The following is a 25,562-nucleotide window of genomic DNA, read 5'->3' as shown; positions in this document are numbered from 1 at the left end:
CTGCCTGGCCTGCTGTGTTCCTCCAGCTCCACACTCTGTTATCAACATTAATCACGTGTGGAAGTCCCTGGAGTGGAACTTGAAGCAACAAGGTTTCTAACTGAGTGGCAATAGGGATGCTAACTGAACCACTAGTGACAAATTCAAGGTGGAGGAGGTGGGAGATGTTGATTGTTGACTAAAGACAGAAATTTTCCAGGTAAGATGTGTAAACATTTTTACATAGTTTACTCAGGACAAAATCTAACCTACTCCTAATTCAATTTTGTTCAGTTAGTGGTATACTAACCTCATAATTATAAAATCCCAAATTCTCAAAGCCCTGCTCCAGGCAAAAAACGCTGCTGACATTTTAATGTGGTACTGAGGGAATGCTTCTTTGTCAGAGGCACTGCCTTTGATACTGAATTTATGTCCCATTTATACTCCTGTGGTACTATAAAAAGGACTGTGACATTTTCCCTAGTGTCTTAGCCAATATTTACTCATAAGCAGTACAAACATAATAGATTATCCAGTCATTTAACTAACTCATTCTATTTTTGGGACCATATGCATGAGTTGGCTGCATGTTTACCTGTAAATGCAACAACAACTATGTTTCAATTCAGCTGTGCAACATTTTAATGTGAAAGCTGCTACTTGCATGCAAGTTCTTTCCATATTACCACGACAAGACATAGAAAGGAAAGGCTGATTAGGGAGAAAGGTGAAAGACTTACATTAATCTAGCGCTTCATTAGACCTTGCAGACGTATCTCATTGTGTTTAATATATGACCAATTACTTTGCAATACAGTGACAGCAGCTCAGTCAACAAACATAGCTGCCTTCATTTTATTCAGAACTCCACGAGCAACCGTATGTTGTATGAAAGAAAAAAATGATGAATTTGAAGATGTATCGCTAAAAGTAAAAGTTTAATGAATGAGCTGCAGCTAATGTTATAAAATGAATTGTTCACAATGGTGTAGCACAATCATCAAAAAACATAGATGGCTGATAATCTTTTTTTCAACTACTGATGGAACTATATTGGTCTTGAAACTGAGAGAACTCTCATTTTTAAGCTACCAAATCCAATATTGGGAAGAAAGAAGCGAATGGCACTTTTCATTAGTTCAGTAGAACTTTAATGTGCTTTACGACGAATGAACTGCTTTCTGAAATGTCGGGATATGCACAATCAATTTGTGAACCGCAGGGTCCAAGAGAACTGAAGTCCATAAGCCACAATGGGAGAACAATTTGGCTCACAGAGGTCTTTTTGTTTCATTTGGAGTTTATTGCTTGCTTATTTAAAATGAGGAAAACCTTTGCGATTTAATTCTGGGATTTCATAAAGGAGTTCCAAATCATGAGGGATGTGCAGAGACTAGATTCTGAGAAAAAAAAATCTGTTCCCAGGAAGGGTCAAGAACAAGACAGTGTCATATAAGGAAAAACATTTTTAAACAGTAAATAAAAATCTGAAAGAACTGCAGATACTGAGGGAGGGTCACCGGACCTGAAATGTTAACTCTAGTTTTTTCTTCACAGATGCTGCCAGACCTCCTGAGCTTTTCAGCAACTTTGTTTTTTATTGTTGTTGTCATTGTGGTATTTTTAAACAATGTTTTGGATTGGAATGCACTGCCTCAGTGTGTTGTGAAGGTCAGTTTCAGATCAATTACCTCTCATCAGAACAGTTCTGTTATTGAAATATCACTTTGGTCTGGAAAAGTTAATGCTGTTTATCATCACAGATACTTTTATTTTATTCTTTGATGAGATGTGGGCATTGTTGGCAAGACGAGACAACCCAAATGATCCTTGAACTTACTGGTTTATTTTGTCTGTTCCAAAGTACTTAAGAGTCGACCACCCTGCTGTGGGACAGAAGTCACATCTAACCTGACTTCCAAGAAGGCACTCATGTGGATGATACGATACATATTGGTTTAAAATAGATCTCTAATATGTTCATTCCCAATTACAGCTTGATTTTCCCTCTGAATTGGTAAGATGGAAGATTTCCATCGCAAAATGACATTAGTGAACACAATGGGATTTTACAGAAACTTGGTCACCATTATTGATGAAGGGTCTAGGCCCGAAACGTCAGCTTTTGTGCTCCTGAGATGCTGCTTGGCCTGCTGTGTTCATCCAGCCTCACATTTTATTATCACCATTATTGAAGCTAGTTTTCAATTCCAGATTTAAATTAAAATCATGTTGAATTTGAAACGTTAACTCTGTTTCTCTCTCCACTGTTGCTACTTTCAGATTTCCAGCATCTGCAGTATTTTGCTTTTATCTGTGATTGATGGCAGATGTTACTCTGTATTTTATTTCAGATTTCTAGCATGTGCAGCATTTTGCTTTTATCTGCAATTGGGATTAGATTAGATTAGGTTCCCAACAGTGTTGAAACAGACTTTCGGCGCAACAAGTCCACACCACCCTTTGAAGCATCCCACGCACCACTGGACACTACGGGCAATTTAGCCTGCACATCTTTGGACTGTAAGAAGAAACCCACGCAGACACGGGGAGAATGTGCAAACTTCACACAGTCACCTTAGGTTGGAATCGAACCCAGGTCCCTAGTGCTGTGTGGCTGCAGTGCCACCCCAGCAGATTTGCAGCAGAGTTTACGCTGTATTTTATTTCACATTTCCAGCTCGTGCAGCATTTTGCTTTCCTCTGCTACTTGGAGCGGATTTTACTTCAGATTTCCAGCATGTGCAGCATTTTGCTTGTAAGGGGGCGGAGTCCAGAGGCTGTGGGTAGGGCCGGAGGTCACGTGGTCCTGGAGCGGGGTGTCAGCTGCGCGCGCTGCTTCCTGCCAGCTGCCGAGTTGTGGAGTCGCCGTTAGGCCGTAGCTGTAGCCGTGGGGGACGGCGCCATGGACGAGACCAGCCCGCTCCGCTCGCCGCTGCAGCCTCCACCCGACACCTACTTCTCCACCGCCGCGGTGTTACCTCCGGCCTCGTCCTCGGGTTTCGGGGTTCGCTGCGCGGCTCCGGCTCCGGGGGCTGGGGTGAGGGTCCTGGGCCCGGCCTCCTCCTCCTCCTCCGCCGTCGCCTCTAGCGCCAACGCCCCCTCGGCCTGCTCCGCCTCTCCGCCCGGATCCCCCGGCTCCGTCCGCGAGCGGCAGCCGCTCTTGGGCCCCCGCAGCCTCAACGACTTCCCGGAGGAGCCCGAGTTTGCCGAGGTGATGCGGCGGGCCGAGCAGGCTCAGGAAATGGGTATCCACCCGCAGAGAATTAGTCAGGGCTCGAGTGGCAGCTACTTCATTCCGGACCCGTCAGGGGTGAGTACCAGGAGGCGGGGAAGAGAGCCAGGAGGCTGGATAACGGGGGGCGGGGAAGAAAAGAGAGAGAAGGAGAGAGGGGACAGAAGTGTGGGGGGCGTGGGTGGGTGCGTCTGGAGGCAGGAGTCTAGATGTCAAGAGAGTTTGGGCCTCCAGGAGCTGCAGTATGTTCCAAGAGTTCAGTTTGGGAGTGGGTAGGTTTACAGGGGTCTGGCAGCCCAGATGGAGGGTGTTATGAGTGTTGGATATTGAAAGCTCCTTTCCCAGGAGAAGGTGGGTACAGGGGCAGGGTGTTGTGTAAAGTTGTGGTACAAAGGGGTTGGCTGGGCTGTGATAGTGGTGAAAATGGCTGAGTGCCCTGAGCAGTGTGAATGTGGGGATGGGCTGACTTAATAGTGTGTTGGAGGGTGGGAGTGGATCCCCTGGTGATGGTAGCGTAGCAGGAAATTCCCATGGGTTGGAGGCTCATAATTGTGAAGTGGAACAAGAGGGACCACCTGAATTTGGCTTGGCTGGCAAGATTTGGGAGGGAGGAATAGTAGTGAGTAATAAACACCAAGCTTATTTGGTAGGCTTGAGATGAGGCTACATATTTTCAACTCAATCTGTTCAGAGCTGTATTACACACCTCTCAAGCAGGTGGGACTTGAACTTTGGCCTCCTGGTTGAGAGGTAGGGATACTACCATTGCACCACAAGAGCTGATATGGGTAAACTGAGCTTGAGTATGTAGTGGATTGGGGATTGCATCCTGGGGTGAAACACAGGCAGTATTACAAAAACTGCCAAGACAATTTAATGTACCACTGATAAGCTTGCATTGAATCCTGTATGGTCTAAGTTTACTAATTAGCCTACTATGTGGAATCTTGCCAAAGGCTTTACTAAAATCCATGTAGACAATGTCTGCCATCTTGCTGTGTAAATTCAGTCCCCAACATCAATCCATCACATCGACTCGGCTCCATTTACCCAAATCCTATAATGCAGAGTATTTACAGGGAGACAGTGTTTGTGCTTGTGCCACAAATGGAGCTAATGTAAGTCAATGTTGTTATCAAATTACCTGAGCTGTTTGTTGACAATTGTTTTTGCTTCTTTGATCTGTTTATTTAGTTTATACCTGCCCCCTGCTGCTGTGTAATTTCACAAATTGCAAATTGAAGCAATAAATTGGTTGAATAAAATGGGATGGGTGTAGAAGTAAACGGTGCAAGTTAGTTCAAGACTGTGTTTCGGGGCAGAAGTTTGCTGCATGTCTAAGTATAGGACAGAACTCTGGGCAATGGAATCTAGCACCTGTATGTGTGTGTACTTAACCTCTGGTCTGTCTATCTAATTTTCAGTATATGCAATTTCATTTAGGGCAGTGGACCCAAATTATACATCTGTCCAAATCGCAGTTGTAGGTACAGCTGCATGCACCATTTAAAAGACTTGAAAAGGTTAATATTTATTGATTGAAGACAAAATTACAATACCTAGAATGGATTTCTTTGACAACAGGCAACTAAAATACTGTCAAAAAACAGAACTGCAGGTGTTGTAAATCAGAAACAAAATAAAATTGGAAAAGCAAAAGTGGAGAAGAATCCGTTAATGTTTCAGGTCAAGTGACCCTACCTTGGAAGAGTAGTCCACTGATGCTTCCAGATCTGTTAAGTTTTTCCAGCAATTTCTGTTTTTGTAACCAAAATACTATGTCAAAATGGAATTGTCTCCAGATTGTTGTGGAGGATTTATAAAGGTATCTGGTGGAATGGTGGATATCTGCAGAGGAATGGAATTGTGGGAGATATAGCAGTTTGGATCGGAAATTGGCTTGCTGAAAGAAGACACAGGGTGGTAGTTGATGGGAAATGTTCATCCTGGAGACCAGTTACTAGTGGTGTACTGCAAGGGTCGGTGTTGGGTCCGCTGCTGTTTGTCATTTTTATAAATGACCTGGATGAGGGCGGAGAAGGATGGGTTAGTAAATTTGCAGACGACACTAAGGTCAGTGGAGTTGTGGATAGTGACGAAGGATGCTGTAGGTTGCAGAGAGACATAGATAAGTTGCAGACCTGGGCTGAGAAGTGGCAAATAGAGTTTAATGCAGACAAGTGTGAGGTGATGCACTTTGGTAGGAGTAACCGGAAGGCAAAGCACTGGGCTAATGGTAAGATTCTTAGTGTAGATGAGCAGAGAGATCTCGGTGTCCATGTACACAGATCCTTGAAAGTTGCCACCCAGGTTGACAGGGCTGTTAAGAAGGCATACAGTGTTTTAGCTTTTATTAATAGAGGGATCGAGTTCTGGAACCAAGAGGTTATGCTGCAGCTGTACAAAACTCTAGTGTGGCCGCACTTGGAGTATTGCGTACAGTTCTGGTCACTGCATTATAAGAAGGATGTGGAAGCTTTGGAAAGGGTGCAGAGGAGATTTACTAGGATGTTGCCTGGTATGGAGGGAAGGTCTTATGAGGAAAGGCTGAGGGACTTGAGGCTGTTTTCATTAGAGAGAAGAAGGTTGAGAGGTGACTTAATTGAGACATATAAAATAATCAGAGGGTTAGATAGGGTGGATAGGGAGAGCCTTTTTCCTAGGATGGTGATGGCGAACACGAGGGGGCATAGCTTTAAATTGAGGGGCGAAAGATATAGGACAGATGTCAGACGTAGTTTCTTTACTCAGAGTAGTAAGGGAATGGAACGCTTTGCCTGCAACAGTAGTAGATTCGCCAACTTTAGGTACATTTAAGTCGTCGTTGGACAAGCATATGGACGTACGTGGAATAGTGTAGGTTAGATGGGCTTGAGATCGGTATGACAGGTCGGCACAACATCGAGGGCCGAAGGGTCTGTACTGTGCTGTTATGTTCTATGGAAATATGAGAAGTCATTGTTTGAGTTGAATTAATATCTTTTGACAGTTATGCAGGTTTCAGCAAAATTTCCTGAAGCAGTGCCTTCAGGGTAGGTGGAAAAAATGTTAAAAGAACTTAGTTACCCAAAGAAACATGACCAGTAATGCTGAAATTCTGTTAGAAATATTCAAATAATAATGCATAATTTGGGAATAACATACTCTACACAGCACGAGGGCAGCATGGAAGACTCTACACTGACTTTAGTAAAGCCTTTGAGATTCTGCATAGTAGATTAATTAGTAAACTTTGGTCCTGTGGGGTTCAAGGCAAGCTTGGATACTAAATTGTCTCTTACCATCAAGCCAATGTGTATTGGTCGACTTTTTTTTAATTGTTTTTCAGCCTGGAGGCCTGTGACTAGCAGTGTTCAGCAGCGATTGGTGCTAGGCCCACTTTTGTAATTTAAATGAACTATTTGAGTGAAAATTTAGGAGGCAGATGACACCAAAATTGCTGGTATAATGGACAGTGAAGAAGGTATGTAAGATTACAAAGAGATCTTGATTAATTTGGCCAATGGGCTGAGGAGTGGCAGATGGAGTTTAATTTGAATAAGTGAGAGGTATTGCATTTTAGTTAAACAAGCGCAGGATCTATACTGTTAATGGTAACGCTGTGGGGAATGATATCGAACAGACACCTAGAAGTTCAGGTACGTAGTTCTTTGGAAGAGGCATTGTGGGTAGACAGGGAAGTTAATGTGTTTAGCATGCCTACCTTCATTACTCAAACTCTGGTGTGTAGGATTTGTCATGTTGAGATTGTTTAGGACATTAGTTTGGCCACTTTGAATAGTCTGTTTGCCCTGTTGTAGGAAGGATATTATTTAAATTGGTAAGGGCTGTTTATAAACCTTAAAAGTTCATAAAATCATGAGGCATAGATGAGGTATGTAATAATGGTCTTTTCCCTAGGGTAGAAAAGCTCAAAACTAGAGGGTGTTTTTAAGGTGTGAGGAGAAAGATTTAAAAGGGACAACTTTGTTTCAGTGGTTTGTGTGTGGAATGTACTGCCTGAGGAAGTGGTGGATGCAAGTACAGTTATGACATTTCAAAGACATCTTGACAGATATATGAAGAGAAAAGGTTTGGAAGGATATAGGCCAAATACAGGTGAGTGGGACTAGTTTAGTTTGGGGAACTTGGTTGGCATGGGCGAGTAAACTGAAGGGCCTGTTTTTGTACTGTATGACTCTGACTCCGTCATTGAGTTTGCTAATAATTGAATCAGAATTGGTTAACATTCTGAGGGGGGGAAAAAAGCAAATGGTAACCAAGGTATGGTTTGATGTTTGTTTCAAATTCCTAAGTGGACATAATGTTTCAAAAAAGTACAATTGGATTCAAACAGTATCTTAGCTTCTTTCCATAGACAATGTCAGACCTGCTGAGTTTCTCTCGCACTTATTTGTTTAGTTTCTATCTAGAATATATTTTAAATGCCTCCATTTGACCACACCTCAACTTATAGTACAAACAGAATTATGTAATCCTCTGTTAGGAGGGAGGAGATTGTCACAAGATTAGATTTTTAATTTTTCAGAGATCAATGGATTAAAATAAATTACCCACAATAAGCTGAAGTCAGCAGTAGTGAACAGAGAAATTGTATATCTATGTATCCTGAGGATATGAAAGCATATCAAAGTACAGCATACTTAGTACTTAGTGTGGGCACTGATGCTATTCAATGTAAAACCTGTTCTTTTCCCTAAGGGCTAAAGCTTGTATGTTTAAGCAGCTAAGATCGCAGACACTGAACATGCTCTTAAAAAGAATGGTTGCGGTTTCACTTTGATATTTTTTCAAAGTTATTTTAAAGTTGGATGTCAGAAATAGACAAAACTGACATTGAAGCCATGATTATGGAACCACGAGAAACTTTAGTGTTCCTCAGTTCCCAGTCACTCACTGGTAATGGGTTTGGAATATCCATGGGCATTACTGAAAGTAAGTGCACAAGTTTAAAAGGGATGCAAAAGACTAATGGAATGCCGGCCTTTACCTAGAATGGACAGAATTGCAAAGACCATAAGTAGTGTGCCAATTGTACAGAGCTTTGGTTTAAAATCTTGTGGAGTAATTGAACCAAAGGAAGGTGATAGTAGCATTGATGGAGAGGGCAGATGCATCAGAATGTTTCTGGAGTTTATAGGATTAATTTGAAGGCAGACTGTTTAATTTTCATTTAAGGGTAGAAAGTTGTGGACTGACTTGAGGTTTTGAACATCATTTGTTCCTGTTTATTCCATGAAAATCTCTGGGGAGCATGGGACAAAGGGGCAAATTTTGAAATGAAAGCTAGGCTGCTCAGTGAAATCAGGAAGTACACCTTTTCATAATGGTTTGTGAAACTCCATAATGGTGCTGAATATGAGGTAGGCATTTGCTAAAGTTGAGATTGAAAGATTTCTAAGGGATTTGAGGGCTTTGCATAAAATAATTGTGGCATGGACAAACCAGGACTTAACTGATAGAAGGTTTTAAGTGTTCAGTAGTTTCAAATTGGCCCTGTTGAAACCTAAATGACTTATAAATGAAGTGGTGTATGCAGTGGGCGCACCCCCCTCCCAATTTATTATGACGTGGACCCCAAAATTCCAAATTGAAAATGGGAGAAAAAGCCATGTTTGTTGACACATGGCAACATCACACCATTCCAAACCATGCACTTGCCTGATATTCATACAACCACAGCTTGATGTTTTATTCTCTTGCTCTCTTTCCCCAGCCTCTGTTTCCTGGCTTGATTGCTAGACTGTGGTTTCAGTTTTATGTTGAATCTGTGTGCAATAAATAAACTGTTGCCAGAACTGCATGTGCTCCCCTAATGGCCCAATGAGAGTGAAGGATGTTTGATCAGGCGCTACAGTTCGAGTTGGCAAAATAAACCTGCTCCAGACCATTATTCTGCAAACTCAGGTTGGAAATTTGTTTGTGGGGATGTTTTGGTCCAGAGCTGAGTTGAAGGAAGAAATACTTGCATTCTCTACAGCATCTTTTGTGCACCATTCAAGCTGCTTTGTTGTAAGGTAGGAGATATGGTAATTTGCACTTGACAAGGTCTTGCAAACAGGTCTGCTAGTAAAACAAAAACTGTGCTTTTATATTTTGATGTCAAGAACCTATGGATGAGATCACAGATCTGTTACTGCTACTTGTTACCTATCTTCTGCAATCATCGATCATTAGGAATTGTAGAATGTATTGAGGCTGGAAGACAGGGTAACCTGAAGTACAGTAGATAGAGTAACACTGGCTGCATCCACTGTGGTTTGAGTCATTGTGAAGAAAGAAGTGAGATATGAGCTAGTGCTTTTCACGTCAGGCTGAGGGCACTTAGACTCAGTTATACCTTTACTAATGTCACAGGTTCCGTCACCTTGAAGTATCATAGCCGAAGCAAATCCTGCACTTGTCTGTCCACGTGATCATTTTACTGTACTTTCTTTCTCCCCAGCCTCTGTTTTTTGGACGAGTTGCTGGATAAATTGGATTAACTGATGTTAAGATCTATTGTGCAGTGCCCAGTAAATATTGAGGATAAGAATCTTTAGCTCGCTGTTGCAGTTTGCAGCATTCCAGAGATAGTTGTTGAATAAGTCTCATGTCATTAAATGAAAGTGATGCAGTGCTTATGATAGACTTTGGGATGGATTAAATTAGTCATGGTTATGAGCTGTTATATAACTTCGCACAAAGTTGATTTGTCATTGCAACATTTGCATTGTGATCTTAAGCCTTGGAAGTACTTTAATTTGCAATGGTGCTGACCTTTTTCCATTGTCTATCAGTAAGCCGAGAGTATTCTGGTGAGGGTTAAACATACCTACCACGAAAGCAGGACAGTGGTAGTTTGAGCATTTGCTCATCTCCCTCGCTTACTTCTACGTCTAATGGCACTGAAATCAACCATTGAGGGACTGAATCATTCTACTGTCTCAATGATTCTTTTAAGTTGACTTCAGGCATATCCAGAAGCCAGTTGGAGAAATATTTTCGAGCAGAAACATTTTGAGTGCGGAGATTGGGTTTGCCACATTAACTTTCAAGTGAAGTTGGTATTCACCTCTCCATAGAGAATTAGGAAAACTTGGAAGGTTTGTTTAATGATTCCTGATTTTAAAGTTAACTTCTGTGTGGCTGAGGGCTGAATTAAGCCAGGTTTTATAACCTATCATTAAAAATAGTGTACAAATGAAAAATGAGGTGAAATAATGTACTGCTGATTAGATTAGGATTTTTTTATACTATCAGGATTTAAAGTTTGGCAGTCATTAGTGTCTGTTCATGATGTAGATAAGAGAGCATTGGACAATTCTGACTGAAGATTGTGTTTTTGACTTCTGTAGCTGGCAGCACTGAAACAAAAGTGGAAGAAAAATAAGAGGATATGGTGAAGAACAAGGCAATGGTATCAAATTATAGATCTCCTGTATGCATCTTATCCAGCAGAAATATGCTGTTAAAGGCAGAGATGCAAATGGCTTGTGGATCTGGCCAATAGCTTGAGATTGCTGTTATGTACCTGGTTTAAAAGCATTTTCCTGTTCAGTTTGTGGGTGGTGTATCTAAATGCAATCAGCATTGACTGTATCTGGACTATTCATAGTACTCTCACTGAAATGTTTGTGATTGAATAGAGTTTATTGATCAACTTGGATACAGATAATCCTGAAAGAATATTATTGCTGACTTCTCTAAAAGGCAGAGGATGAATTCAGAAACATTCTAGCTTCAGTAACTAGCCTGCACTGAGACAGCATTGAGTTCATCTGGCACCATCATTAGCTTCAGCACCTTAATTTGGCTGGGGCCTTGTGTGTGCAAGGAAAGGTCGGGCAAGTTGCTTCTAGTGCTGGGTGGTGTTCCAGGAGAGGCAGGAGCTGGCCTCGCAATAATGAGCTTATATGCTCAGTACCATTCTGTCTGCCTTTACACTTCATCCCCTGCATATTTTTCAAATATTCATCTAATTTCCTTTTGAAAATATTTAATAAATTGACTTTATTTATGGCATCAAAGCCAGATCCTATCCTCAATTAGGGCCAATAAATATTTGGATTAAAGATGATGAATATATGCTGTTGGATTATCTGACTCTGCTTCTCAAGTGAATGTTTTTCAGTGCATTTCATGATTCTGAAGTGGTTTTCCCCTGTTGGTAATTCTTTCCGGTTTTGCTTTCCAGCTGGTGGTATTACTACTTCAAAATGCATGCATTTTTGTAAAGTTGTTCCTTTGACTGTGTTGATGGGAACTTTTTCTGTTCACTTAAGTTTGCTGGACTACACAGGCTTTGCTTTCCTCTGTCAAACCTAATTCCAGGAGCATACTAAAAAGCAAATTCAATCCCCTGCCAGTTTTCTCTTCCTCGATGCTATCTTTTAAAACCTAAAAGGGTATATAGTGGACACCCCTAAAAGGTGCTGGAAAACCTCAGCAAGTCTGGCAGTATCTGACAGAAACAGGGTTAATGTTGCACTGTAATCAGGAGCAGGACGTTTGGCTCTCGAGCTTGCTTTGCCATTCAGTAAAGCCATTGCTGACTTGATTGTGGTCTCAACTCTACGTTCCTGACTGCCCCCAAAAAATTTTGTTAATCAAGAATCTGTCTTCACAGCTTTCTGGTGTGGAGAGTTTCACACACCGGCGAACCTTGGAGACAAAATTTCTCACCTCCTTTCACGGAAGACTGTCTTCTAGTTCTACACTCTTGCAAGGGTCCAATGCAACACAGAGCTGCTATTTGGTCAGTTGAGATTATCAGGTCATGAGGGTGTTTCAATTCTCTGTCCTATGGGGCCAACTCATTATATAATGTTGTTATGGCCACTTATCCCTCTGAACAGTTGCTAAGTTGCGTTCTTTGGAGACATGCCGAATTCAAACTTTTAAAACTGCATTGTTTAATAGGTAATTTTTAAGATGAAATGTCTTGGGAAATGGTGATTGACATTTCCCTTGAGCGAAGCTCAAAATCACAGCCTCTGTGCACTGATTTCTTTTCTCTCAACTCACCACTCTTCTTGGTGGGTTCAATTTATGAAAAGTCGGCTTAAACTTTTCAGGGCTGGCTCCAAGCAAAAACTGGAGGCAAATTAAGAGCAAGGTGTAAAGTTGGCCAAGTGTTGATAAAAGAACTGTGAAGTCTAAATATGCTTAGATATGTTTCTAGATTGAGACATGTGAAATGGTGGGATGAGCAGCTATCCAAATCAGTGTCCTTGAATATTTCCAGTTCCCAAAGTAAGTATCACGTGGGCATAAAATTTGTTAGCACTTTGAATTTAAAATTTTTGTCCTTGTGTTTAAATCTCTTGAGGAATTGTTGCATCCAAACTCTGTCTCCTAAATCCTTTTCCCTATATTAGAGTTATGTCTCTGGCTTCTTGTGTCCCCCTCCCCCAATTAGTATTTAATCCTTTGCATTTAAAGGACCCTGCAGCCTAGAATTTTCCCTTTAAACCAGCACTTTGCAAACCCTTTCCCACTGACCCCATTTTGAGGCCTGAAAATTGTCACAGTACCTCAGTGAGAGTTGATACAGTTAGGAGGGAATACACCTTGGTCAGAACTCAGTTGTACCCATTGCCTGCTTAGAGTGCTCAAACTCAAAGTTTTAGCTCTGACCCCACTTCATGACATTACCCCCACTTTGGGAAACCCTGCTCTAAACAGCATCAGCTGTCATTCACCCTGTCCTGCTCAAGACTATTGGCCAAGCCTTTCCTCAGATTTCTTTATCATCTTTAACTGTCAAATTTTGGGCATTTACTACGTCATTCCTATGTCTGTATAAACGCAGGTTTTTGATTTTGAGTCTACAATGCGCTGTCTCAAAGAGCAACAGAAGTAGATTCATTAGTAACTTTTGAGAGGATTTGCATCATTGCTGGAAGGGAAAGTAGTTGTTGGGACAAAGGCAAATTAAGGATAAGCCCATGAAATTTGATACAGCTGCTTAAGACGGACTGAATAGCCTCTTTCTATGTTGTAGCATTCTTGCAGGTTGATGTGGTCAATACGCTCATCCCTCTGCCATTGTAATCTGTCTTAATGTTTGCTTCAGTTTTAGCTACACATGTGCTACAAGTTCTTAATGTTTGTTTAAATCTAGACCAAAGTAAAGAATCCTGCATCTATGTCACACTAGGCCTCAACTCCAGACATATACTGCATTCTGGGGTCTTATCGCAGCTATAGAATTTCTCTTGCACTTTGTTTCACTACTGATCTATGCATACCCAATCTTCAAATCCTGACATTGTCATTTTTATAATTTGCAGCAGCTTTAAATAGAAAAGTAATAATGTCTTCAGCATTACTGCCTTGATGTCATCCTTGTACAACTTGTTTAGTCATGGTCTTGTGCTGCACCAAGGACTGTGGTGCTTGCCATTAGTTTTAATAACAAAGACCAATTTGGTTTGAATTTGCTAAACTGTTGGACAGTCTTGCCAAAGGTTGAAGGCACTTGAGTGTTGTGATAGGCTTCCTTTTAGATTTGTATGGTGGTTTCCACTACACTATTTTAGAGCATTGATAATCAAATGGAGCTTTTCCCAGGATGTCCCAAAGCACTTTACAACCTGTGAATTATCTACACATGTTTTTTTTTAAAAAGTGTCGTCTCAGTTTTCTTGTGGGGAGCATGGCAGCCTGTTTGTAAACAGCAAAATGCTGCAAGCACTGATATGATAAACTGGCTTATCTCTCTGCTTTTGGCTGTATAAGTATTTACCTGAATGCCAGGAAAACTCTACTGCCCATCAAAATAGTGACTGTGATCTTTAATGCCCACTGGAGAGGGTGTAAGAGTCGTCAGCTTAATGTTTAGTCTGAAACACTGCAGAATCATATTCTGGCACAAGTTTGACAGAAATGAGAGCCCATTTTAAAGGATTCAGTTTGTGGTTTCTGTGCAGCAGCTGGAATTTTGGCTTCATTAGCTCAACTTCCTCAGCCTTATCTGAGGTGTAGTATTATTGAGATATGCTTTATGTACTCAACCTGTGCATATGGCTGCTGTCAAATGACCTTTTTACAATAGTGCGAAATATATTCAGTGAGTAACTGGTTGCCAAAACCTCCTTTTAAGATGGTAAGTAGACATTTCCATCCACTGGCTGGCCTGAGAGACTCTGCCTGTGAGATATCAAAGCTAAATCCAATTCTATGCTCAGACTCATAATGGCTTAATATGTTTTACATTCAGTGCAGTGGGTTTATGTAATTCAATTGAACAAGAAAGCCTCTTTTTTTTAAAGTCAGCTGTAGCTTTGGGTCTCGTTCTTGCCTCAATCCACATCCTTCAGATTTCGTACCATCAAAGAATTTTAGGCTGTACAAGGAGTTAAGACTTGTCTAGTTATCTTGGATGTTAACAGTGCTAATTAGTTTGACGATATGTTCACTTGAACACAATAGTAAGGCTTGCCAACTTACAAACAAGTAGGTGCATGTGTAGCCTGGCAAAGAGATGCAGTAACTAAATGTACCCAGAATGTATGTGAGCAAAGCTTCCATCTGTTTTGGGTGAGGTATTAATCTGAGACCCTGTTTGCCAGGGCATTGGGTGGGCCATGAGCGGGTCTGCAAAAATCCATGCCATCAAGTGAAGCAGATGAGCGGAGTTCTCCCTGATTAGATTAGATTCCCTACAGTGTGGAAACAGGCCCTTTGGCCCAACAAGTCCACACCGCCCCTTGAAGCATCCCACCCAGACCCATCCCACACAGCCCGGAACACTATGGGCAATTTAGCATGGCCAATCCACCTAGCCTGCACATCTTTGGACTGTGGGAGGAAGCCTGAGCACCCGGAGGAAACCCACGCAGACACGGGGAGAATGTGCAAACTCCACACAGTCACCTGAGGCTGGAATTGAACCCAGGTCCCTGGTGCTATGAGGCTGCAGTGCTAACCACTGAGTCACCGTGCCGTCCGTGATCCTGGTCAATACGTATCCCTCAATCAACATTACAGTACCAGATTGTAAGATCGCTATTTTGCTGTTCTTGGGAGCTTGCTGTGTGCAAATTGGGTGCAACATTTCCTACATGTCAACTGTGACTGCACTTCAAAAAAAAAAGTTCATTGACTGCAAATTATTTTAGGAGAAGCCCAATGGCCATGGAAAACGCAATGAAAGCCCTTTTTTTACTCTTTGCTGTACTGACCTTGAATCCTCTTGAGAAGGGATCTCACTGCACTAGGTGCAAAACCCGACCGACCAATTTAGGCTAAACTATAACAGAACAAAGTATTGGTCCAATGGCGAATTTTGCAGTGATATTGTTGACCCACACCTGAAATTCAGTTGCGTGGTTGGAGGAAATACTGGGATGATTTAATTGCATAATTTTAGGAGTGGTTGAGTCAGGGAAAAGACTGTCGTCAGTGTATCTTGTGATCTTTACATATTTGAAATAATGAAGAGAAACTGAATTTTTGACATCAGATTGCTGGACCGAGATTAGTGTATTGACACATTGGTGATGAGATTCAACTGTGCATGAGAGTGGATTCCAAAATGAATGCCCCTGAGCTAATGTTTGTAAAGCAGGAATTCTTGTGTCTGTAAGGCATGTTTACGGGGCAATGTGAAGAAAAGCCGATGATACCCTGACTTCTGGGAAGAAATCTATTCCTGATTAGATCTACATTCCACTTACACAAATCTGATGCTAAATTAGCAACACTGACCAGGAGGATGACTAGTTCAGAATGGTATCTCCCTGAAAACGTAAGTGTTTTTCCTGATGGAATCAAACTATAAGGGAGCAATGTAGAAGCAACATTAATCTGCTAAACTTGTTTCAAAATATGAAATTTGATCATGGGTATAGACAGATTTTTAATTAACTTGGTGTTATTCCACATCTCTGGAACAAGTGGGACTTGAACCCTGGCCTGGATGTAGGAACACTACCACTACATCACAAGAACTCTAATATAAAAAGTATCAGCTTGTGTTTCATGTGTCGATGGTGGCTATAGTTTTCGAAGGTGGACAATCTCTTTGCCATGGTATTCACAGTGACTATTCTACAAGACTTAATTCAGGTAAAATGGTGTAGTGAGGGCTCAAGTGAATTGTGGTCAACAGCCAGACTGAGACTCAGTGCTATGGATTTGGGGTTGAGGGAGGCTAGTTAACTCATCGGGAAAAGAGTAAAAGTTGTTCACACCTGGAGGTAATGGTAAGAATGATGGCGCTGACTGAGCAGACTACTCCTCTCAGTCTCAGGTTTAAATCAGTGTAAGTGGAAAATTTCTTTTTATGTAGTTTAGTTCAAATTGGCCACTGAAAAATGTTGCTTTTGGTTTGTTTTAATAGAAGTCTTAAAATGTGACATTTTGTAGTGTGATCCTTTTAGTCAGTCCCTGGAAACTTAATGTCAACTTCTCTTGGAATTGTAATGCTGTAGTTAACCTGGATATAACTTATCGACCCCAACATATTCAGAGTCATTTTGATATGAAGGTTTGCTTTTTGACTTTTTAAAGCTGTTCAAATATTGATGCAAGTCAATAGAACTATTCTTTTCATTTGTCCAGAAATTTATAGGTGTTTTTAAACCGAAAAATGAAGAACCATATGGTCACCTGAACCCTAAGTGGACCAAGTGGCTACAGAAACTGTGCTGTCCGTGCTGCTTTGGCAGAGACTGTCTCGTTCTTAATCAGGGCTATCTCTCAGAGGCAGGGGCCAGCCTGGTGGACCAGAAACTGGGGCTTAACATAGTACCGAGGACTAAGGTAGGGCTCTGGACTCTGTGCTTTATATCTTTTTGGCTTTGCTGTCTTGCCAAAGCGCAGACTAATGCCTAACACGACACCACAGCTGTTGACAGTTGTCCAGTGACTGAGTGTTTGAGTCTTTCACTGCACAATTTTACCTTGGTCCTATCCTTGCACAAGATACCACATGCAACCACTTAAGGAGATCAAACCTAATGAACTTTTCTTTCCCTGGTCCTGCCACATGACAATTATGGAACCTTTGAGCAGTGCTGGTTTCTACACTTAGATGCCACATAGTTGTCAGGATGAGCCACTGAATAGACCAAGTAGGTGAGCTGGTGCAGCTTTGCAAAGCATCATACCTGCAGCTGAGGTTGGTTGCCCTTGTGCCCAGTATCAGATGCCCTAGATCTAGCTGGTTAGAGTACAGTCGGTCATAATACATTGCAGACTTTTTTGTTTTATGGATTTATGTCCATTATCTCCCTGTGCTGAGCTAGCTTTGGTCCTGCCTCTGTTGCCAGATAACATTTCAATACCATTTCCAACAGGAAGAGAAACTGTGGGGCACATACTTGTAATTCATTGGGGTGGTTTCATTCATCCTTAATACAGTGGAGATTTGTTTAAGTGCACATAGTCTTTTGCTCCAACCTGTTTCCCTTCATTCTTTTCACACGCGTCACACAAAAAATGAACCTTATCTTTCAATCAGTGCTTGTAATTCTGGTCCTTTAGCCTGATGTCTGTTTTGACTATTTTCTGTTTTAAAGATGTGATTGTAAGTGTTTGCGTGGGCACTTTGGGGTTTCTTATTGTATTTCCTGCTAAGTTATTTTTCCTAAAGAAAAGGAAGTTGAATACTGTACAGTTCCAACTTGTCAGTGCAGTGGCAGGTAGGTTATGTGCAGAGCTCTGCCTGGCTTGAACAGGGGTTGGGACTTGAAGCAACAAGCGTACGCACGTGCTTGGCATAAATCATGTGCAGTTGCTTACTCTGTAATAATCATTGATACGTTCTCACCTTTCACTCTCCAAAGATGCAACTTTGTCTTGTCCCAGATGGTAGAAGACTTGACAGCCAGCAAAGTAGTATCAGCATATTCTGATCGCAAAGTTTGCACCTAATGTGGGGCATTCCAAATTAGGGCTGAGAATTGCACTAACATGTAATATGCTGCATTTTTCTTGTGATTTACCTCTCTTTCTGCAGGTGGTGTACTTAGCAAGTGAGACTTTTAACTACAGTGCAATTGATCGGGTAAAATCCAGGGGGAAGAAACTGGCTCTTGAGAAAGTGCCAAAAGTTGGGCAGCGGTTTCACAGGATTGGTTTACCTCCTAAGGTACCAGCTACTAATTAATGTCACTGTTCTGTTCTCTGTTTCAACACTGTTATCCTGCTGCACTGAATGGGGATGTGCGTTTTTTGATATATTTCTCTCCCTATCTTGGAAGCAATATTCCCTCTTGGCTATGCCTGCTTTGGAGATCTATTCAGCAGCAGGAAAAATGGTAGGAAATGCATTGTAACTATGTAGTGTAGAAATTCTGCTCAGAAATTCTGGGCATTTGGGATACTGCTGGATGTGCTTCAGTATGTTGTCTCCTTCATCCACTATTCCCAGTGTTTGCAGGGTTAGGTACTGTAGTACCTCTTTGTAACAAAGTGTGGAGCTGGATGAACACAGCAGGCCAAGCAGCATCTTAGGAGCACAAAAGCTGATGTTTCGGGCCTAGACCCTTCATCAGAGGGGGGGATGGGGTGAGGGTTCTGAAATAAATAGGGAGAGAGGGGGAGGTGGATAGAGGAGAAGATAGGTGGAGAAGACAGTATAGGTAGGGAGGTGATAGGTCAGTCTGGGGAGGAGGCAGGTGCTGAGGAAGGTGACGTGGCTGTGGTCCCTGGTTTGCTTCAGGACATGGTTGAGCAGTTTCAAGGTCGAAGCGATTACGAGAGAGTTGCAGTGGGACAGAGATCCTGTCAGGTTGGTTCGGAGGCAGGAGGGTAACTACTTCAGGTTAGGCATCCCTGGAAGAGGTTTCGCAGTGAGGTTAAAATTGTGATCAGAGATAATGGGAACTGCAGATGCTGGAGAATCCGAGATAAAAGTGTGGAGTTATCTGATTCTCCAGCATCTGCAGTTCCCATTATTTCTGATCACAAGTACCTCTTTGTATCTTCATTCTTGTTTTTAATTCCTCTCTGACCTTCTCTGTACCATCCTGATCTGTTTTTGGTCACTTGTCCTGATGTCTCCTTCTGTAGCACTATTAATAGGTAATTTAGGTAGCTTAGGAAATATGAGGTAAAGTGTAGAGCTGGATGAACACAGGCCAAGCAGCATCTTAGGAGCAGAATTTTTACACTATATAGTTACGTTCAGCTACTGGATCCTAATCAGAGATTTCTTCCCTAAAGTTCTCCACCTCCTTGTTGCTTGTGCATTTGTCCAAGCTGTTGACCAACTCACCTGATGCCATCTTAGTGCCATGCGTCCCTCCACTGCCCACTAAATTGATCCATCTATCTTTGTAAGATTCCAGAATGGTGCACAGTAACAGCTGTACTGCTGTCTCAGCTACCATAACCAAACAAAGGACTGGAAACCAGGGGCTGTTTATCTTCTGCATCCTGAGAATGATAGAGTTTAGATACTGTATTGGCCCTTGTCGAATACAGCAAATTGGCTTGGGGTGATAGGACACAAAAGCCAATTGAGGTTTCTGCATGAATGTCATAAGGGAACATTTATGTGCTTATTTGAAGGTGGCGGTGGCAGTTTTCTTTTTGTAAAGGGACCATGTAGGATCCCATGGTACATTTGGGCCTTCTGTCACATGTGAATACTGAAGGCCATGGTGTCTAATGATCTCTACTGATAATCTGATTTAATGGTTAACAATTACTTATGGCATTTTGTATACTCATTAGCCATTATTCACTTTTCGTGTTGTTTGGAACATTGAAGACTGTGGAGAGAGTTCTAATTAGATATTGGGGGGTGGAAACCTGAGGTAGATTGTGGACCCCAGTGGTGTCTTAAAATGGTGTAACATAATGTTAACAGCTTGACATGAGGCCCTTCACTTGAAACTTCACAAATTTGCTCCTACCTTTCCATTCTTTGTATGAACGCTGCGTCATCTTAGTCTGTTTGGTATTGATCTCAAATTATGGTAGTGAATTCTACATTTCTAACCAATCCTTTCTGGTAAAAATTCTTATGGTCTTTGGTTGCAGTCTCAACTACAAATGGAAGGACTTTCATATACATCACCTTGCTCTTTCTAAAGGATAAGACATGTAGTTGTTTTATAATCTCTTCCTGATGAATAAAAAAAACTATTTTGCATTTTAGTAAATTTTTTTGCCTTTTCTATTAGATGATAGTAATCTACTGATGTGATCACAAAGCAATTGTCCAACTTAAATGGGTTCAGATAACTTAATCTTCCCCCCCCCCATACTCCTTTCTAGGTTGGTTCCTTCCAGTTGTTTGTAGAAGGTTATAAAGACGCCGATTATTGGTTGCGGAGGTTTGAAGCGGAGCCCTTACCTGAAAAAACTAATCGCCAGCTGCAACTGCAATTTGAGCGGCTTGTGGTTCTGGATTACATCATCAGGAACACAGGCCAGTATTGCAAGGCATACTTGCAATTTCCTATCCTGTTCCAAAGGGGTTAACCCTTCATTGGAAGTGCTTCTCCAACAAGGTCGCTTGCTTCTGGGGGGCAATTCTTTGCGTGTTTGTGTGCGTGCATATGCTAGGTGAGTGTTATTCATAGGTCTTTTGACCATTACGATGTTGAGAGCCACTTCTCCCTTGCAGTTGGATTGGACTTGGTATATTTGATCCAAAGCTGAAGCCGTCCTGAAATTTTGAGGCCTTGTACATGTTTGTAGTTTGAACAAGAGGATGAGCGCTTTTAGCGGAGTGAGGTTTCAGCTTGACTTGGAAAGTTTGGCCAGCATCTGCATGAGAGAGGTCAGCAGTTTTTAAGGTGTAAGCTAGGTGCTATTGAATAAGATTTGGCAATTGCCACTAAGCTGTTCCCTGTAGCCCAAGGATATCGGTTGTGGCCTCTTAGTGATGATGGGGATAATGCTTATCCTTGGATTCCTCTTAGAAATTCTACACCTCTGCCTGACATTGGACATACACTGCTCCTGCCAAGGATGCAGCCTTGACAAATTGCCTTCATGGTATCTTTCAAGCTTTTTGTAACTTGACCCACAGTAGGCATTAAACTCACTGGCCTGGAATTCCTGGGGTGTGGTTAGTATCTTTTTAAAAAGTAAGGATGTAACTTTCCTTTCTGAAATTTCAAATGTATCTGTTTATAGTAGTTAGATTCCTGCAATTTCATTTGTTTCATTAAAAATGCTTTCATCTGGCTCCTTAAGTTATTCTTCAGGCTGTATGGCTGTTCAATATTGTGAACCTCACTTTTGTGATATTCTCTAATTTCCTTTCCAGGTCAGGTATGTTACCAGTCTCCTACATGTAAGGCCCGGGACAAATGTTGAATGTGTTTCAGTAGACGAGATGATTAGGAATAAATGGGTATGTGTTTGTTTGTAGCAATGCCTTCCCCCAAGGAGCTGTACTGAGTTTGTGTAAATGTTCAATTTTAGATATGAGAGAGCATGTTGCAGATGAGGGAAGTATCTACAAGCTTTCTTGCTATGCTGCCAAAGAAGAGTCTTTTTCTGAGCTGAATGGGTAAATTTCAGGCTAATGTACAGAACCAGACAAACTATGGAAACTCTGGTTCCTGGTTGCTTGTGAGCTGCTTGGTTTCAGTATGGGTGAGTCAGTTCAGTTGGCCTGTGACTGTACATAGAGTTCGAGAGCAAGGAAACAGTGTAAATTGTTGGGGGGTGGAGTTGATAAATGTTTCATCACAAATTCATTTTTTCCACAGATCGTGGTAATGATAATTGGCTAATCAAATATGACTGTCCAATGGATAGTGGCAGTTCAAAGGTGGGTAGAATTACTGCTTTCCAGTATTTTTGACTTTGGAAATATGATCATACTGCAGAGCATAATGGCTATGGTTAATTCTGCAAGCCTTTTTAATGAGTTGATATTTTTAGTGCTCATGCAAACTTTGGCTTGGGGATCATCCATTAATGAGGCAGCAGCACTAAAGAAACCTTTACCCACAATTCAAAGACAAAGAACAGTACAGCACAGGCCCTTCAGCCTAACATGATTGCGTTTCAAACTAACACAACCTGGTAAACAGCTCCTGTAGTATCCAAAACCTCCACATCCTTCAGGTAATGTAGTGATCAGAACTGTACAGTGTTCCACGTGTGGCCTAACTAAAGTAGTGTACACCTATGACATGACTTACTGACTTTTATATACTGCCCAGACCAATGGAGGCAAGCATACCATATGTCTTGTTGATCATCTTATCCAGTTGTTACCATGTTCAGCAATCTGTTGACCTGTACATGTAGACCTGTCTGTTAATGCAACTAAGAGCTCTGCCATTGACTGTACACTTGCCTCCTGCATTAGATCTCCCAAAATTCATTACCACACATTTGTCCGGATTAAACTCCATGTGCCATTTCACTGCTTAAGTCTCCAACCTATCTATAATCTTGTGGTATTCACTGGCAATCTTCCTCACTATCTGCAGTTCCCCCAGTCTTTGTCATCTACAAACACACTAATCGGGTCACCTACGTTCTCCTCTAAATCATTTCAAACAACAGGGGTCCCAGCAATGATCCTGCAGAACACAATTGGTCACAGATCTCCAATCTGAAAATACCCTCTACTGTTACTGTCTTCCGTGACCAAGCCAGTTCTGCATCCATTGTATATGCTCTCCACAGATCCCATGTGACTTCACCATTTTGTATCAGCCTGCCATGAGGGACCTTGTGAAAGGCCTTATTAGTCCACATGGATAACATCTACTGCCCTGCCCTCATCAATTGTCTTTGACACTTCCTCAAAGAAACTCAACCAATTTTGAGAGACATCACGTTCCCCAAACAGTGGTGCTGCTTATTGCTACTAAGTCCTTATTTTCCTAGATGTGAGTAAATATCGTCTTGAGTTTTCTCCAGTAGGTATCGCAGGTAAGACTCGGTGGTTAGTAATTTCCGGATTCATTCCTAATGTTGTCTTTGAGCAAAGGAGCGCTGCCCTTTTTGGGACCTCTCCTGTGACTAAAGATAATACAAACATTACATTGAAGGCCTCAGCAGTTTCTTCACTTGCTTCCTTCTGCCTTCTGGGTTATGTCACATCAGGTCCTCGTCTACCTATTTAATGCTTGTCAAAACAACACTTATTAATTGACACAACTTGGGATATCGACATACCCATCTTGAGACTCTCCATAGTGACACCCATCATCTACCATGTCCTCCTCCTTTGTGAATGTGGATGTAAAGTATTTGTAAAGGACCTCACCCACTTCATCTCCTTTTCTCCTTGAGTGGACGCACCCTTTTCCTAGCTACTGTTTTGCTACATATGTGTTTATAAATAATGTTTTGGGAGTTTCCTTAATCCTGCTAGCCAAAGACATTTTGTGACCCCTGTTAGCTGCCCTCAATCCTTGCTTTGTCGTCTTTAACCAGTGATTTTCATTCAGAAGAGAGCATAGAGATGTGGTACATGGTTACAGTTGCAAGGTGTAAAGTAAAGAATGATTTTACAGAAACTGGGGACTCCTCTTCCTCCCCCCCCCCCCCCCCCCCCCCCCCACCCCCCAAAAAACCCAAGCACTTGTGTGACAGTGACCAGTTTGTTGATTTGTGTCCTGTTTTTGGCGTGTATTTTCTTGTCAGTTGTTTCTCAGCTCGCAATGCACTTGTCTCTATCAATTTCTCATTAGTGTCTTCCTTCATTATTAATTTCTTCCTTCTTTGTGATGTATCCCTGATATTTGACTGCTGAAGAGATTTCCCTGTGGCATAGTTTTTATACTGCATAGTCATGCTGATTGCGTTTTGCCTAAATAACCTTTGACACGAGTCAAACTTTTGAAAGGGTTAAGTACTCAGCCAACACTGAGATTGTTTAAGATATAATGTCAGAAACATGCCACCTTTCAGGCAGCTGATCTTGACTGTCTCTCGCCATGCTTCTGATTTCTTTAAATTTCACTTAAGCACAGCTAACAGGCGTTTATATAACCTTTTGCTCTTGGCTTTAAATTGGAAATCATTGGCTCACACAGTAAAGCCTCAAAAGCCATACAGCACAATTTCAGGATATCATAAATAATTCATAATTTTTCAGTGAAATTATAGGTGGATTTGAGACTAGAACTACCCAAAGCTAATGTAAATGATTACAGTTTGTCTTGCAGATTTCCTTCCTTCCCTCCATCCCAGCGCAGATGCCACCATACTACGATAGATCGAGGCTAGTGTCAATGAGCTATTTGGTGAGGAGGTGGGAAAAGGAGTGCCAGTGCAAAAGGGACTGATTCACCCTGTATGGTATCCAATTCCTTTAGTGTGTTTATAGGTCTGATCACCAGATGATCAGGAATGGGAATCTGAGCAATCTTTGCCTTGCCCTCCCTAAATGTGGTTTTTAAACTGCTTCACCATTGTTTGAGATCAGCCAGTGTTGACAAGGTCTAACCTGGGCACCCCTCACTTGCTGCATAAAATGTTAGCAGCATTGTCAGAAACACTAGTCAGAATGAAGTTAGTGATAATGGGAACTGCAGATGCTGGAGAATCCAAGATAATAAAATGTGAGGCTGGATGAACACAGCAGACCAAGCAGCATCTCAGGAGCACAAAAGCTGACGTTTCGGGCCTAGACCCTTCATCAGAGAGGGGGATGGGGTGAGGGTTCTGGAATAAATAGGGAGAGAGGGGGAGGCGGACTGAAGATGGAGAGAGAAGAAGATAGGTGGAGAGGACAGTATAAGTGGGGAGGGGATAGGTCAGGTCAAGGAAGACAGACAGGTCAAGGAGGTGGGATGAGGTTAGTAGGTAGGAGATGGAGGTGCGGCTTGGGGTGGGAGGAAGGGATGGGTGAGAGGAAGAACAGGTTAGGGAGGCAGAGACAGTTGGACTGGTTTTGGGATGCAGTGGGTGGAGGGGATGAGCTGGGCTGGTTTTGGGATGTGTTGGGGGAAGGGGAGATTTTGAAGCTGGTGAAGTCCACATTGATACCATTGGGCTGCAGGGTTCCCGAGCGGAATATGAGTTGCTGTTCCTGCAACCTTCGGGTGGCGTTTTCTCATTGTGGCAGTGCAGGAGGCCCATGATGGACATCCCATCTAAAGAATGGGAGGGGGAGTGGAAATTCCCCAACCCCGCACGGCCCATTCCTATCTCCTTCCCAAAATCCACAATCCTGCCTGCCCTGGTCGACCCATTGTCTCAGCCTGTTCCTGCCCCACCGAACTCATCTCCACCTATCTGGACTCCATTTTCTCCCCTTTGGTCCAGGAACTCCCTACCTACGTCCGTGACACTACCCACGCCCTCCTCCACCTCCACGACTTCCAATTCCCTGGCCCCCAGCACCTCATTTTAACCATGGACGTCCAGTCCCTATACACCTGTATTCCGCATGCAGATGGCCTCAAGGCCCTCCGCTTCTTCCTGT

General features: G+C 42.2%; 1 protein-coding gene across 1 annotated transcript in view; it reads left to right on the top strand.

Moving 5' to 3' along the window:
* The first annotated feature begins 2,780 nt into the window (after window positions 1–2,780).
* The window catches only part of pi4k2a (phosphatidylinositol 4-kinase type 2 alpha), a 37,560-nt gene continuing 14,778 nt past the window's right edge, over window positions 2,781–25,562 (top strand). Inside the window, exons 1-5 of the mRNA XM_048551022.2 lie at window positions 2,781–3,295; window positions 16,766–16,966; window positions 18,165–18,296; window positions 20,432–20,585; window positions 21,880–21,941. Coding sequence (XP_048406979.2) covers window positions 2,888–3,295; window positions 16,766–16,966; window positions 18,165–18,296; window positions 20,432–20,585; window positions 21,880–21,941 — 957 coding nt within the window. The 5' untranslated portion in view covers window positions 2,781–2,887. The remainder of the gene's footprint in view (window positions 3,296–16,765; window positions 16,967–18,164; window positions 18,297–20,431; window positions 20,586–21,879; window positions 21,942–25,562) is intronic.

Source organism: Stegostoma tigrinum, chromosome 20 (genome assembly GCF_030684315.1).
Source record: "Stegostoma tigrinum isolate sSteTig4 chromosome 20, sSteTig4.hap1, whole genome shotgun sequence".
Lineage (NCBI taxonomy): Eukaryota > Metazoa > Chordata > Chondrichthyes > Orectolobiformes > Stegostomatidae > Stegostoma > Stegostoma tigrinum.
The sequence above is the reverse complement of the archived record's forward strand: the minus strand, read 5'-3'. Positions and strand labels throughout refer to the sequence as shown.